The sequence below is a fragment of the Suncus etruscus genome, chromosome 3, assembly GCF_024139225.1.
Source record: "Suncus etruscus isolate mSunEtr1 chromosome 3, mSunEtr1.pri.cur, whole genome shotgun sequence".
Lineage (NCBI taxonomy): Eukaryota > Metazoa > Chordata > Mammalia > Eulipotyphla > Soricidae > Suncus > Suncus etruscus.
The window spans coordinates 160,438,867-160,452,731 of NC_064850.1; the positions used below are offsets into that span (position 1 = coordinate 160,438,867).

At 49.2% G+C, this 13,865-nt stretch overlaps 1 protein-coding gene across 1 annotated transcript in view; it reads left to right on the top strand.

Annotated features, from left to right (window-relative positions):
• Nucleotides 1-4,500: 4,500 nt before the first annotated feature.
• The window catches only part of RNF138 (ring finger protein 138), a 37,108-nt gene continuing 27,743 nt past the window's right edge, over nt 4,501-13,865 (top strand). The window contains exon 1 of the mRNA XM_049770220.1: nt 4,501-4,610. Coding sequence (XP_049626177.1) covers nt 4,501-4,610 — 110 coding nt within the window. The remainder of the gene's footprint in view (nt 4,611-13,865) is intronic.

Below are 13,865 nucleotides of genomic sequence, written 5' to 3' on the forward strand. Positions count from 1 at the left end.
TTAGATCCCCCGGTGTCCCATATGGTTCCCCCCCCCCAAGCCAGGGGCAATTTCTGAGCACTTAGCCAGGAGGCTTAGCCAGGAGTAACCCCTGAGCATCAAACGGGTGTAGCCCGGAAAAACAAACAAACAAAAACAAAAAAACAAAACAAATAAAAAAAGAAATTGCATCACATAGTTGACATAGTTGATTATAATACATTTGTTCCAGATAAGTGAAAGCAAAGTTATAGAAAAATGGGGAAAAAATAAAATGGAAGGGAAAAAAATAAAAAGTACAGTACCCAACTACAATCATGCTTTTAATCATGATGCTTAAATATTTTATAAACAAAAAAAGAAGGGGCCGGAGAGATAGCATGGAGGTAAGGTGTTTGCCTTTCATGCAGAAGGTCATTGGCTCGAATCCGGCATCCCATATGGTCCCCTGTGCCTGCCAGGGGCAATTTCTGAGCATAGAGCCAGGAGTAACCCCTGAGCACTGCCGGTGTGACCCAAAAACCAAAAAAAAAAAAAAGAAGAAGAAGAAGAAGAAGAAGAAGAAGAAGAAGAAGAAGAAGAAGAAGAAGAAGAAGAAGAAGAAAAGTAAAGTTCAGTAGCAAGCTCATTTGTGGAAATTATTATATCACCAATGAAGTCATTAATACAGTATGGGGAGAGGGTTCCTGCACTTGCTCCAGAAAAAGCCATGGTGGATCTGGAGTGAGTGATATCACAACAGTAGGGTGTTTCCCTTGCACGCTGCAAACTCTGGACAGGCCAGGGTTCAAACCCCAGTATCCCATATGGTCCCCTGAGAATGCCAAGAGTGATTTCTGAGGGCAAAGTCAGGGTATGGTTAAAAAAAAAAGGGGGGGGGCCGGTGTGGTGGCGCTAAAGGTAAGGTGTCTGCCTTGCCAGCTCTAGCCTAGGACGGACCGCGGTTCGATCCCCCACTGTCCCATATGGTTCCCCAAGCCAGGAGCGACTTCTGAGCGCATAGCCAGGAGTAACCCCTGAGCGGGTGTGGCCCCAAAACAAAAACAAACAAAAAAGAGAACAAAAACAAACACATAAAAGCCCTTTGAGATCTGCCCAACATCAAACGTACCTGAAGTGTGATCAGCTTTGCATCCCCACAGAGAACTGTAAGGTCAGTGCTGAGGCAGGCCATTGGGGAAAACGGTGATTCTGGTTGATGGAGGCACGTGTAGCTTTGACAGGGTGGGAGCTTGCATCACTGTCTCCTGAGATGGCCAGCTTTGTGCTGCATGGGCCAGTGCAGCCATATCTTTCACGGCTGAATTTACGTCTTGTTGGAGAAAAAGTGAGTCATTGGAGCTGGCCCTGTTTGAATATCAAGTGTAAAATAAAAATCCATGAGTTGTGAGCTAACCCCACATGCTGAGTTTCTTTTTTTGGGGGGAGGGTTCACACCCGGCTGCGCTCTGGGGTTACTCCTGGTTCTGCACTCAGAAGTCACTCCTGGCAGGCTCGGGGGACCATATGGGATGTCGGGATTCGAACCACTGTCCGTCCTGTGTTGGCTGCAAGGCAAACAAACACCTTACTGCTGTGCTATTGCTCCAGGCCCCACATGCCTTGTTTTTAACCCCTTCCAGGGGTCCTCAAACTTTTTATACAGGGGGCCAGTTCACTGTCCCTCAGACCATTGGAGGGTCTGACTATAGTAAAAACAAAACTTATGAATGAGTTCTTATGCACACTGCATAGATCTTATTTTGCAATGAAGAAACAAAACATACAAATACAGTATGTGACCCGCGGGCCATAGTTTGAGGACCACTGCTAGGCAGATGGATCTGAAGAAGCAGGGTAGCAGTGAAAAAAGAATAAACCAAGCCAGTCAGGAAAGGATGATCATAGCATCCATGGCTTTTTGCCTCATGCTCTCGTCCTGAGCCAAAAGCCAGAGTTGTTCTTTCTTTATTAAACCATTACCAAATCCCAGGAGGGGCTTTCTCTCTCTCTCTCTCTTCTCTCTCTCTCTCTCTCTCTCTCTCTCTCTCTCTCTCTCTGTCTGTCTCTCTCTGTCTCTGTCTCTCTCTCTCTGTCTCTCTCTGTCTCTCTCTGTCTCTGTCTCTCTCTCTCTCTGTCTCTCTCTCTCTCTGTCTCTCTCTCTCTCTGTCTCTCTCTCTCTCTCTCTCTCTCTCTCTCTCTCTCTCTCTCTCTCTCTCTCCCTCTCTCCCCCCTCTCAGGAGGGTCTCTTTCTCCCCCCTCTCAGTACTTGTCCAGAAGAGGAAGGGAGACAGAGACAGACAAAAAGAAACACAGACAGACAGACAGAAGCACTTGTCCAGTGGGCTTTTACTTATCAAAGGAAGAGTTTAAGGAAGGAGAAAGGCCTTTGTTTTGGGCTAATAGCTGGGTGTCATTCTACAATCAAGGAGGATTTTATTTTATAGCTCCTTGCAAAGTCCCTGGAGACATTGGTCGAAAATCTGGGTTTCCAAGAATATTTTATGAAGAACATCTGAGGGGCCGGCGAGATAGCATGGAGGCAGGTGTTTGCCTTCCATGCAGGAGGACGGTGGTTGGAATCCCGATGTCCCATATGGTCCCTGTGCCTGCCGGGGGGCGACTTCTGTTAGAGCTCTAGAGTAAGTTTAGACTACTTCTGAAGTGGTCAGAATGAGGAAAATGGTGGAAAATATGTTTTTGCTTCTTTTCTATTTGGGGCGGCGCTGTCGGGGGTGGGCACAGCCGTGGGGATTCAGGTTTAGTCTTGGTTCTGCAGTCAGCGATGTCTCCTAGCCGGACTTCGGGGCCCTTGTGGGACAGGGCAACCCAGGTCAGCTGAGTGCATGGGCAAGACATCGCTGCAACCCTAAAGCTTTTCTTTTCCAGCTCAAGTCTGTGAAGCATGAAGACTCGTGAATACAACCGTTTTCTTCCTTCCAAGGATCAACATTCCCCCACGGGGCCTGGAAAGAGACAGCAGGCAGGCTCCGCGCTTTGCAAGCAGCTGGCCCAGATCCGACCCCTGGCATCCCGTAGGGGCCCCTCGAACCCCGCCAGGAATTCTTTTTTAATTTTTTTTGGTTTTTGGGCCACACCCGGCGGTGCTCAGGGGTTCTCCTGGCTGTCTGCTCAGAAATAGCTCCCGGCAGGCACGGGGGACCGTATGGGACACCGGGATTCGAAGCAACCCCCTTGGGTCCTGGATCGGCTGCTCGCGAGGCAAACGCCGCTGCGCTGTCTCCGGGCCCAGGAGTTGTTGAGGGCAGCGGCAGCGCAACCGAGCCGGAGCATCGCCCGGTGTGGCCCCGACGGCCAACTTCCGCAAACAGGCATCGCTCGGGCAAGAATCGCGTCCCTCACGTCAAGGAGTTGGGGTTCCGTTCGTTTTGTTCTCGGGTGACCCGAGGCAGTGGCCGGGAGCGAAGAGCCACGAGCCGCCCTCGAGCGCCCCCGAGCGCCTCCTGGAGCAGCAGGACGAGGCGGGCGGGCGGGGGTCGGCGTGGAGGTCACAGGCGGGCCAGCGCCTGGCGCCGGTTGCCGCGGAGACCGCCCCCCCCACCCCCCGCTCCCTCGCTCGCTCGCTCGCCGGCCGCCCGCTCGGGCTCCGAGGCCCGCGGCGCGATGCCGCACAAGAGCGGCCAGGGGCGGCGTCGGGACCGCGGCGCGCCGGGAGCTCCGGGCCGACGAGCGCCTCGCAGTCCCGCCGCCGAGGCCCGAGTGAGCCGAGTGAGCGCCGAGGGGAGGGCGCGGCGCACGAGTGGGCGGGGCGGGGCGTCGCGGGAGCCGGAGAGTGGGCGGGGCCGGCTGGTGCGGGGGAGGGAGCGGCCCAGAGGCCCCCGGGGTGCGCTGTGCAGGGCCGGGGAGGGAGGGCGGCGCGGAGGGGCGATCCGGGCCTGAAGGCGGGGCCTGGGGGCGGGGCTACTGTGGGTCTTCTGGCGGACGGAGCCACGGTGAGGAGCTAGTCTCGGCGTCCTGTGATGCGGCCGAGGGGCGGGGCTGGGGGAGGATCACGTGATCAGGATCACGGGACTCCTTGGGACCGGAAGTGCCTTGCCCCGCGGCACCTCCTCAGGTGGAGCCGAGGGGCGGGGCTGGGGGCGGAGCCTAGGTGCGGGACTAGTGTCGCTGTCAAGTCGTTGTTTCGGCGGCGCCTCCTCCGGCGGAGCCTGGGACTAGTCTCGGCCGGATGTAGCCTGCCCGGCGGCGCCTCTTCCGGCGGAGCGGCGGAGCGGGGATGGGGGCGTGGCCTACAATGGCACGGGAAAGTGCCGTGGAGGGGCGGGGCCTCCGGGGCGGCGAGCGCACGTGGTGGGCGTGGCCGGGCGCGTGCGGCCGCTCGGCCCCGCCCCTTCCCGGCGCGCGCGGAGCGGCTTCCTGAGGCGCCCGCGTCGCCTCCCCCTCGGGGCCGCCAGGCAGCCAGCCAGCCGGCCGGGCGCTGCGCTCAGGCCGTCGGGTCGGGCCGCGTCGCCTCCCGTCGCCTCGCCTCGCCGCGCCGCGCCTCCTCTCGCCTCGCCGCCGGACGCGCCCACCCCGCGCGCCATGGCCGAGGAAGCGTCGGCGGCCGCCGCCTACAGCGAGGACGACTTCTACTGCCCGGTGTGCCAGGAGGTGCTCAAGACGCCCGTGCGCACCGCGGCCTGCCAGCACGTGTGAGTCCGCCCGCCCGCGCCCTCTGCCGCCGCCGCCGCCGCCGCCTCTTCCGCGCCGCCCGGGCCGGGCCCCCGGTGTCCTGGCAACGCGGCGCCGACCCGCCAGGCGCCTTTGTCTCGCGGGCACGGGCCGGGGGCTCCGGGGAAGGCGCGGCGCGGCGCGGCGCCCCAGCCCAGCCCAGCCCAGCCCCGCCGGCCGCCGCGTGTCCGCCCGGCCTTGGGCTTGCGCGCGCACACGCACACGCACGGAAAGCGACCCTGGCTTTCCTGGCTCGCGCTCGGGCCTCCCGGCTCCGCGCTCCAGGCGCTCTTCTGCGAGGCCGCGACTCGCACCCAGACCCGTCCTCGCAGATTGCTAAAAAGTACTTGGAGCACGCAGTGGTCCTCAAACTCTGGCCCGCGGGCCACATATTGTATCTGTATCTGTTTCGTTTCTTCGTTGCAAAATAAGATCTAAGCAGTGTGCCTAAGAATTCGTTCCTAAGTTTTGTTTTTACTAGAGTCAGACCCTCCAGTGGTCTGAGGGACAGGGAACTGGCCCCCTGTTGAAACAGTTGGAGGACCCCTGATTTAGGGCACACTGTACATTTTTTAATCTCACAGCCCGTCAGTATTTATTTAACGTGACGCCTTTTCTGTGCTCATGTCCGCTGACAAAAGGCTCAAGTGAACGAGAGTAGTGTTTTCTGGACAGAAGAATTTCAGTGATCTTTGGATCATGGACCTCCTAGCTAGGAGCACGGTGTCATCCGTAGATGTCCCCCAAATTCCAAGCAGTTGGCCTACAGTTTACTTCCTTGCGAGGCATTTCATTTGTCTTACTTTGACTTTTGGGTCCCCCTTGGCTTGAGCTCACGACTCACCCAGGTCTGTGCTCGGGAGGCCATCCATGGTGTACCTTTCCCACTGGCACTGTAGCCCAATCTACGGGACACTTTAAATCACACTGGTTTGTCTTCAGGTCGTGAAAGAGTGCAATAATAATGGTGGTGGCAAGACCTTTTTCAAGTTACTGGTAACTCTGGGGGCTTGGGGATTGTCTGAGTAGATTTGGAAAGAGTAGATCAGGCTACGTTTTGAAACGCTGCCCGGGATATTTATTGATCTTTGGGCTGAGCTCACTGCTATAAAAGCAAGAAGGCCTTGGTACTATGTGGACCCTTAAGCCTGCTGGAGGTAACTCAAAAGCCAAAACTCAGGTTTTATTGATGAGAGGAATGATGACTTCTATATCAGCCTCTTCCATCTGTCTTTTGCCACTCTCTTCAACATAATTATATACTTCTAAAGTTCTGGTTCCACTGTGAACTAAAGAGTACAGAGTAGGGCCCGGAGAGATGGCATGGAGGTAAAGGCGTTTGCCTTGCATGCAGAAGGACGGCGGTTCGGATCCTGGCATCCTATATGGTCCCCCATGTCGCGTTGAGCCAGGACTAACCCCTGAGTGCTGCCGGGTGTGACCCAAAAACCAAAACAACAACAAATAGTGCAGAATGAAGAAAAATTTTGTCTGGTAGGGGAGGGATTTGTGGGGGGGTGGGGGTGGTGATAGAGGGATGTTTGTGTTTTATTGACTGCACTGTTTCGTAGTGAAATGGCTACAATTCCGCTAAATTTCATTTGTCATTTCAGTGATAGCAAGCATTTACCCATTGCTGATCCTAGTTATAGAAGCTGGTTCGTTCTCATTAGGATAACTTCACCTAATAAAAATTCTCACTTACTCTTTACTGATTCAAAAAGCATTTGTTGGGGCCGGGCGGTGGCGCTCGAGGTAAGGTGCCTGCCTTACCTGCGCTAGCCTAGGAGACAGACCGCGGTTCGATCCTCCGGCGTCCCATATGGTCCCCCAAGCCAGGAGCGACTTCTGAGCGCATAGCCAGGAGTAACCCCTGAGCGTCACCGGGTGTGGCCCAAAAACCAAAAAAAAAAAAAAAAAAAAAAAAAAGCATTTGTTGTGGGGTCAAAGTGATTGCAATGTGGGTAGGGCACTTTGCCTTGCATGAAACCTACCAGGGTTTGATCCTCAGCATCCCATAAGGTTCCTTGAGCCTATGAGGGTACAGAGCCAGGAGTAATATTGTATTCAGAGTAACTCCTGAGTACTGCTAGGTATGGACTCTGCCCCTCCCCCTCCCAAAAAGCAGTTGTTGAATTTTTTCTTTTTTAAGTAGGTATGAATGAGGAAGTGTTCTTTTTCCTCATGACTGACTTAGAAGATAAGAGTAAGAAAAATTAAAAAATTGAGGGGCTGGAGAGATAGCACAGCAGTAGGGCAATTTTCCTTGCAAGCAACCTATCTAGGGATTTGGTGGTTCAAATTCTGGCATCCCATATGATCCCCCGTGTCTGCTAGGAGTGATTTCTGAGCACAGAGCTAGTAGTAACCCCTGAGCAACCCAAAAACTAAAAAAAAAAAAAATTAATTGATATCATAGTTTATAGTGATTTGCTATTGAATACGTGCAGAGAACTACGCAAGTTCTCGGGTATATCGGTGTTTCAAGATTGGAGCTGGAGTAATAGCACAGCGGTAAGGTAAAGCGTTTGCCTTGCACATGACCAACACAGGACAGACCCTGGTTTGAATCCCCGAATCCCATATGGTCCTCCGAGTCTGCCAGGAGCATCTTCTGAACACAGAGCCCAGGAGTAAACCCCTGAGCACCACAGGGTGTGAACCCAAAACAAAACAAAACAAAAAAACCTTAAAAAAAAAATCCCATCATCATCCCACTAGATGTGAACATTGAGAATTTACATGAGCATTAAAACTTTATACAATGCTGAATGAGTCTTTATGAATAGGTGGCATTTTCTAGATGAAATAGTTCATTAATGGCAGAATTGGTACTTAGGGTTTGTGGTTTCTGATGCAAGGGTGGGATTCCCATGGTAGGATGAATGTACTTGAGTTAAGAGTTGTGCTGGAATGCAGTGGGGATGGAGTTTTAGGATAACTCGAAAGAGTTTACTAGATAAACCACTAGGATCTTTTCTCTAAAACCCAGAGACCATCACTAGTTTTGAACTGGGCAGCAGCATGAAAATTTGGTGTGTGTGTGTGGGGGGGGGTGAGTCACACCCGGCAGCACTCAGGGCTTACTCCTGGCTTTACACTCAGAAATCTCTCCTGGCAGACTCAGGGGACCTTAGGGTTGCTGGGATTCGTACCACCGTCCTTCTGCATGCAAGGCAAACACCCTCCATGCAAATTCTGGCCCCTGTTTTGCTTTGTATTTTGGGGCAACACCTGGTGATGCTCAGGGGCTACTCCTGGCTATGTGCTCAGAAATCGTCCCTGTCTTGGGGGACCATATGGGATGCTGGGATCGAACCTTGGTCCGTCCTAAGGTTAGCACGCGCAAGGCAAATCTATTGCCTGCACCTTGGCTCAGGCCCCTCATTCATCACAGATTTATTTGTTTTTATTTACCGTATATACTAGAGTATAAGCTGAGTTTTTGGCAAAAAATTTGTGCTGAAAAACCTGAACTCGGCTTATACTCGTGTCATAGAGGTTGCCACCAAGTCAAATGCACGTAGTCTCCAGTCTCTCCTGTCTGCTGGAGGGGGCGGTGTTTCAGCTCAGTCCGCATGTTGCAGCTGAACTGAAGAGGTAGGCCACTGAACTGAACTGTGGGCCACTGAACTATTTAACCCACAATATTCTTCACTTTGTATGAGACCGACAGCAGTGATGATGGCTATGTCTATGCTGATACCCTCACATCAGATACAACTGAAGCTCTGTTTTGACATACAGATGATCAGGAGAAGGAATCCAGTTTTGAAAGATTTTAACCTTTGTGATTTAGCTTGATTACCTGTAAAGCTACGGTTTCTGCACTTTATTTAAAGTTTTAGAATAACTGTTGCCCCATCAGATAAAGGACTAATATCCAAAATATACAAGGTACTGACAGAACTTTACAAGAAAAAAACATCTAACCCCATCAAAAAATGGGGAGAAATGAACAGACACTTTGTCAAAGAAGAAATGCATATGGCCAAAAGGCACATGAAAAGATGCTCCACATCACTAATCGTCAGGGAGATGCAAATCAAAACAACTATGAGGTACTATCTCACGCCACAGACATTGGCACACATCACAGAGAATGAGAACAAGCAGTGTTGGCGGGGATGTGGAGAGAAAGGAACTCTTTTTTTTTTTTTTGGTTTTTGGTTTTTGGGTCACACCTGGCAGTGCTTAGGGATTACTCTTGGCTCTACGCTCAGAAATCACTCCTGGCAGGCTCCCGGGACCATATGGGATGAACCACCATCCTTCTGCATGCAAGGCAAATGCCTTACCTCCATGCTATCTCTCTGGCCCCTAGAACTCTTTTTCACTGTTGGTGGGAATGCCGTCTAGTCCAACCTTTATGGAAAGCGATATGAGATTCCTCCAAAAACTGGAAATTGAGCTCCCATATCCAGCTATACCACTCCTAGGGAATATACCCTAAAAACACAAAAATACAATACAAAAATCCCTTCCTCACACCTATATTCATTGCAGCGCTATTTACAATAGCCAGACTTTAGAAACAACCAAGATGCCCTTCAACAGATGAGTGGCTAAAGAAACTGTGGTACATATACACAATGGAATACTATACAGCTGTCAGGAGAGGTGAAGTCATGAAATTTTCCTATACATGGATGTACATGGAATCCATTATGCTGAGTGAAATAAGTCAGAAGGAGAGAGATGGATGCAGAATAGTCTCACTCATCTTTGGGTTTTAAGACAAATGAAAGATGGGGCCGGTGAGGTGGCGCTAAAGGTAAGGTGCCTGCCTTGCAAGCGCTAGCCAAGGAGGACCGTGGTTCGATCCCCTGGTGTCCCACATGGTTCCCCCAAGGCAGGGGCAATTTCTGAGCGCTTAGCCAAGAGTAACCCCTGAGCATCAAACGGGTGTGGCCCAAAATAAAAAAAAAAAAGAAAAATGAAAGACATTTTTACAATAATTCTCAGAGAGAAAAGAGGAGTCCTGGCTGGAAGGTCATGACCTGAAGCTCACCACAAAGAGTGATGAGTGCAGTTAGAGAACTAACTTACATTGAGAACTATCCTAACAATGTGAAAGAATGAGGGAAGTAGAAAGCCTGTCTCGAGTTACAGGTGTAGGGGGGTGGGGAGGAGGGAGATTTGGGATATTGGTGGTGGGAATGTTGCACTAGTGAAGGGGGGGTGCTCTTTACATGACTGAAATCATACAACTACAGTCATATTTGTAATCACGGTGTTTAAGTAAAGATAATTAAAAAAAAGTTACTGTTGCTAGTTTACAGTTTTTCTTTAGCAATAAATGTTGAAAAAACATTTAGCCTACTGATTCCTCAATTATTGTAATTGTTTTGGGTATATATTTTTATTTTTGAAATTTACCAGTGGCTGCTGCATTTTCCACCTCGGCTTATAATCAAGTCACTAAGTTTTCCCAGTTTTTAGGGTAAAATTGGGGGATTGGCTTATACTCGTATATTTGGTAGCTACAGTACTAATCAGATTTATATAATTTTTATTGACCCTCTTTTTCAGCTTAATTTAAAATAGTTAATATTTTTGTTCTGGTGATCCAACATTGTATTGCTTTACAATGCATAGCGTTTACCACTGAGCTTCATCGCAGCCTAGCCTTTTTAGTTTTATTTCTCCCTATCCTGTCCTTCTTTAGGGCTATTTTCCACTCTCTGCATGGAGTCACTCCCAACAGTGCTCAGGGGATTATTGTCTGGAAGATTGAATACATGCCACGTGCATGCAAAGTATGTGTGTAACTTCTTCCATCATCTCTCTGATCCATTTTATATTTCTTAGCACCTTTGTTGGAAATTTAGCTTTTGGGGCAGTTATGCTCAAGTATTTAAAAAATTTTCTTTCCTGGGGCTGGAGAGATAGCATGGAGGTAGGATGTTTGCCTTGCACGCAGAAGGTCGGTGGTTTGAATCCCGGCATCCCATATGGCCCCCTGAGCCTGCCAGGAGCGATTTCTGAGCATAGAGCCAGAAATAACCCTGTCCGAGAGTGACCCCAAAACCAAAAAGAAAAAAAAAAAAGAAAAAATATTCTTTCATATAGGTTGCTTAGGTTTTTTAATTTTATATTTGGTTTTGTTCTGCACCTGATGGTGCTCCTGGATCTCTGCTCAGGGATTGGTGGTGCTTGGGGAGCATTTGGTGCCAGGGATCACTCTCTATAGGGGTCCAGAAGTAAAGCTTGCACTTCAGATCTTTGAGTAATCTCCTGGACCCTTGTTAACATTTTGAAAGATGCGTTTTTTTAAAGGGACTCTTGCTGATTTATTATTAAGTACCTGGGTTTTTTTTTCCTGAAAACTTAAGACTTGAAATTCTCTTGACAGTTATTTATATTATTTATAACACACTTAAAAAATTACAGGGAGTACGCTAGGCGGGTCTTCATGGCCGGCCCTGGCAACTCGGGCCCTGGGGGGCGGGCGGAGGAGGGAAACCCCTCCCCTTTCAATTTTCAAATTGGAGAGGGAGCTCGCAGTTGGACCCAGCAGAGCGCACATGCCAGGAAAGCCGTCCCTCTGTTTTCTGGTATGGCAGGGTCTCTGGGCAGACAGCGGGCCACAGACCTCCTGGACTGAACACTTGGTCCAGGAGACTGAGACCCTCTCCCCCCATGCCAGGCAGGTCTTTATGGCCGGCCCTGGGGGGCAGGTGGAGGAGGGACACCCCTCCCCTATGTATACTGGTCCCCCTGTATTTGCTAGTAATACTATTTTTCAAAACCATGCGGGCACAAACAAGCCCGTGCGACAAATATACTTTTTAAGCATTATCCAAAAACTTTCCTGATCCTAGACTGTTCCTAGGAATGGAATCAGGATGCCCAAGATATGGATAAAAGACTCAAATAGATCTTTATTCTCTAGTCTTTGTGTGGACGTGACTTTTCATATTGACTCCAAGACTAAACCATAAACAGTCTATTTATATATTGTATATAGTCTCTATCATGTATTGCTTTCCCCTCACCCCTGTGTGTCTCCTACCCCCTCATCCCGCAACCCTGAACCATTATCTTCCCCTTATTCAACCCTCTTTATCCTAAGTTCCTAACTGGGTAGATACCAAGACCTTCTGCCCCAACAGACCACCATCCAGCTCCTCATTGAAAGACCCTCTCAGTCCCCATCTCATGCCTCTACAAAGAACTACAACCAACACTCCTGCTGACCCATGCTTGGTGGCCCCTCTTGCCCACATCAAACTATGGACTGTTGCATGGTACCGGAATCAGCTTCAGCGAAACCCCTAGTTCAAGGACAATATAGGGTTCTGTAATGCCGCAAACTCAACTATCACCTGTTGTCTTCAAATACCCTTGTTTTCTTTCTTTTTTTTATACACAGGTTTATTTATTTGTTCTATTTTAATGTATTCATATTTTTGCTATCATTATCATTTTCGGTGCTGCTTGGTACTAAAGCCTTGCCTGGGATAAAATGGCAGATCAAAAACGGACCACAAAAAGTGTGATTATAAACAGTCATCCTTACCCAGAATAGCACCAGCAATCCAACATTAAACCATATGTTTTTGTATGGGCACAGGGAAACCATAGACAGAAATAAGATCTTGTCTTCTAGGGACAAGACCTTACACTTTTTATAACACTAGGGTGCCTCCCATCTCGGATATGTGTCATGTGGATACAACCCAGTCTCCAGGAGATTGGACAGTGTCAGTTCAACTCCAAACCCCAGATCCTAGATGTAGAACTGATACAGCTGTGGGCAACAACTCCAGGAACCAACTTCATTGGGAGAATGATAGCACAGCTCTGGCACTAATTGTACCAGTTATGATATGACAATGAGGAAATGACAACTTGACCCAAGACCAAGTCGTCTTATCACCTCATCTAACACCGGATGGAAACCAGAAGATGTACTGTCTTTTGAATAGCGAAAAATAAGAGCACCATGTACAGAAAACTGACTTTGACGGCTGCGACTGGGCAGAACTATCCTTGGGACCGATAAGGAAAACCCTGCCCTAGACTGTGGACCAGAACTCTTATTAAATAAAAAAGAAAAAAAGAATTTCTTATCGCAGAAGCCCAACTTGGACAACAGAGACTGAGCAGAATCCTTAGATCCATAATATCCCATACTTTGGCTTGGGGACTGAATGAAAACAGGGAGCATCGGATACAGAAGACTGTACACAACAATGGTGGAACAGAACCTTTAGAACCGTAAAGACTCCAACCTAGACCCTGTCCTAGGACCTGTACAAATGCCAAGAACGCTGGATACAGTGGCCTCATTGTCTAACTCACAACTGAGAGGAAAGTTTCCTGACACCATAATATAAAGCCCTTGGGATGAGGTAATGAACACCTATGGAGACAGGGGTTGATCCCATGTTGGTATGCTTCAAGGATGGAGAAGCCCTGAATCTCCTAGGCCACGGGAATTCCCATTCTCCCCCAATGCTTACTGTGCCTATACAAAAAAAAAAAAAAAAAGTGGAGGGAACACCAAATCCTACCACTGCAGCACGCCTTCTTTTTCTTGTTTTCTTTTGATTTGTTTGTTTTTGACTTTATTTTCCTTCTTTCCTCCACTTTTCTCTTCCCTTTTCATTCTGTGATTATTATTTGGTGATTTTTTTTCTTTTCTCATTAGCCAGGTGCATTTTTTTTTCTTCTTTTTCTCTTTTTTTGGTAGTTACAGCCAATTTTTTCTCTCTTTTTTTCTTTTCTTCTTTTTTCTTCTTATCCTTTTTTATTGCAAACGACAACAGAATAGACAATCTACAACAAGCTATAAAGTGGAGACCAGTTGCACTAGTATGCTGGGGGGAAGGAAGGGAGATATGAGATGCATGCTGGAAACGGGGGTGGAGGGAGGACAGCACTGGGGTGGGAGTGCCCCTTATTCGTTGTCACTATGTACCATAAATAATGCTGTGAAAAATAAAAAAAAATTACAGGGGGGACCGGAGAGATAGCATGGAGGCAGGGCATTTGCCTTGCATGCAGAAGGACAGTGGTTTGAATCCTGGCATCCCAAATGGTCCCCTGAGCCTGCTAGGAGCAATTTCTGAGCATAGAGCCAAAAATAATCCCTGAGCACTGCCGGGTGTGGGTCCCCCCCAAAAAATTTACAGGGACTGTGTATGACTCTAATGGTGGTAGAGTACTGACTGCTATCTTGGGGACTGTTAGGGTCATACCCTGTGACACTTCGGGTTGGAATATGTGCC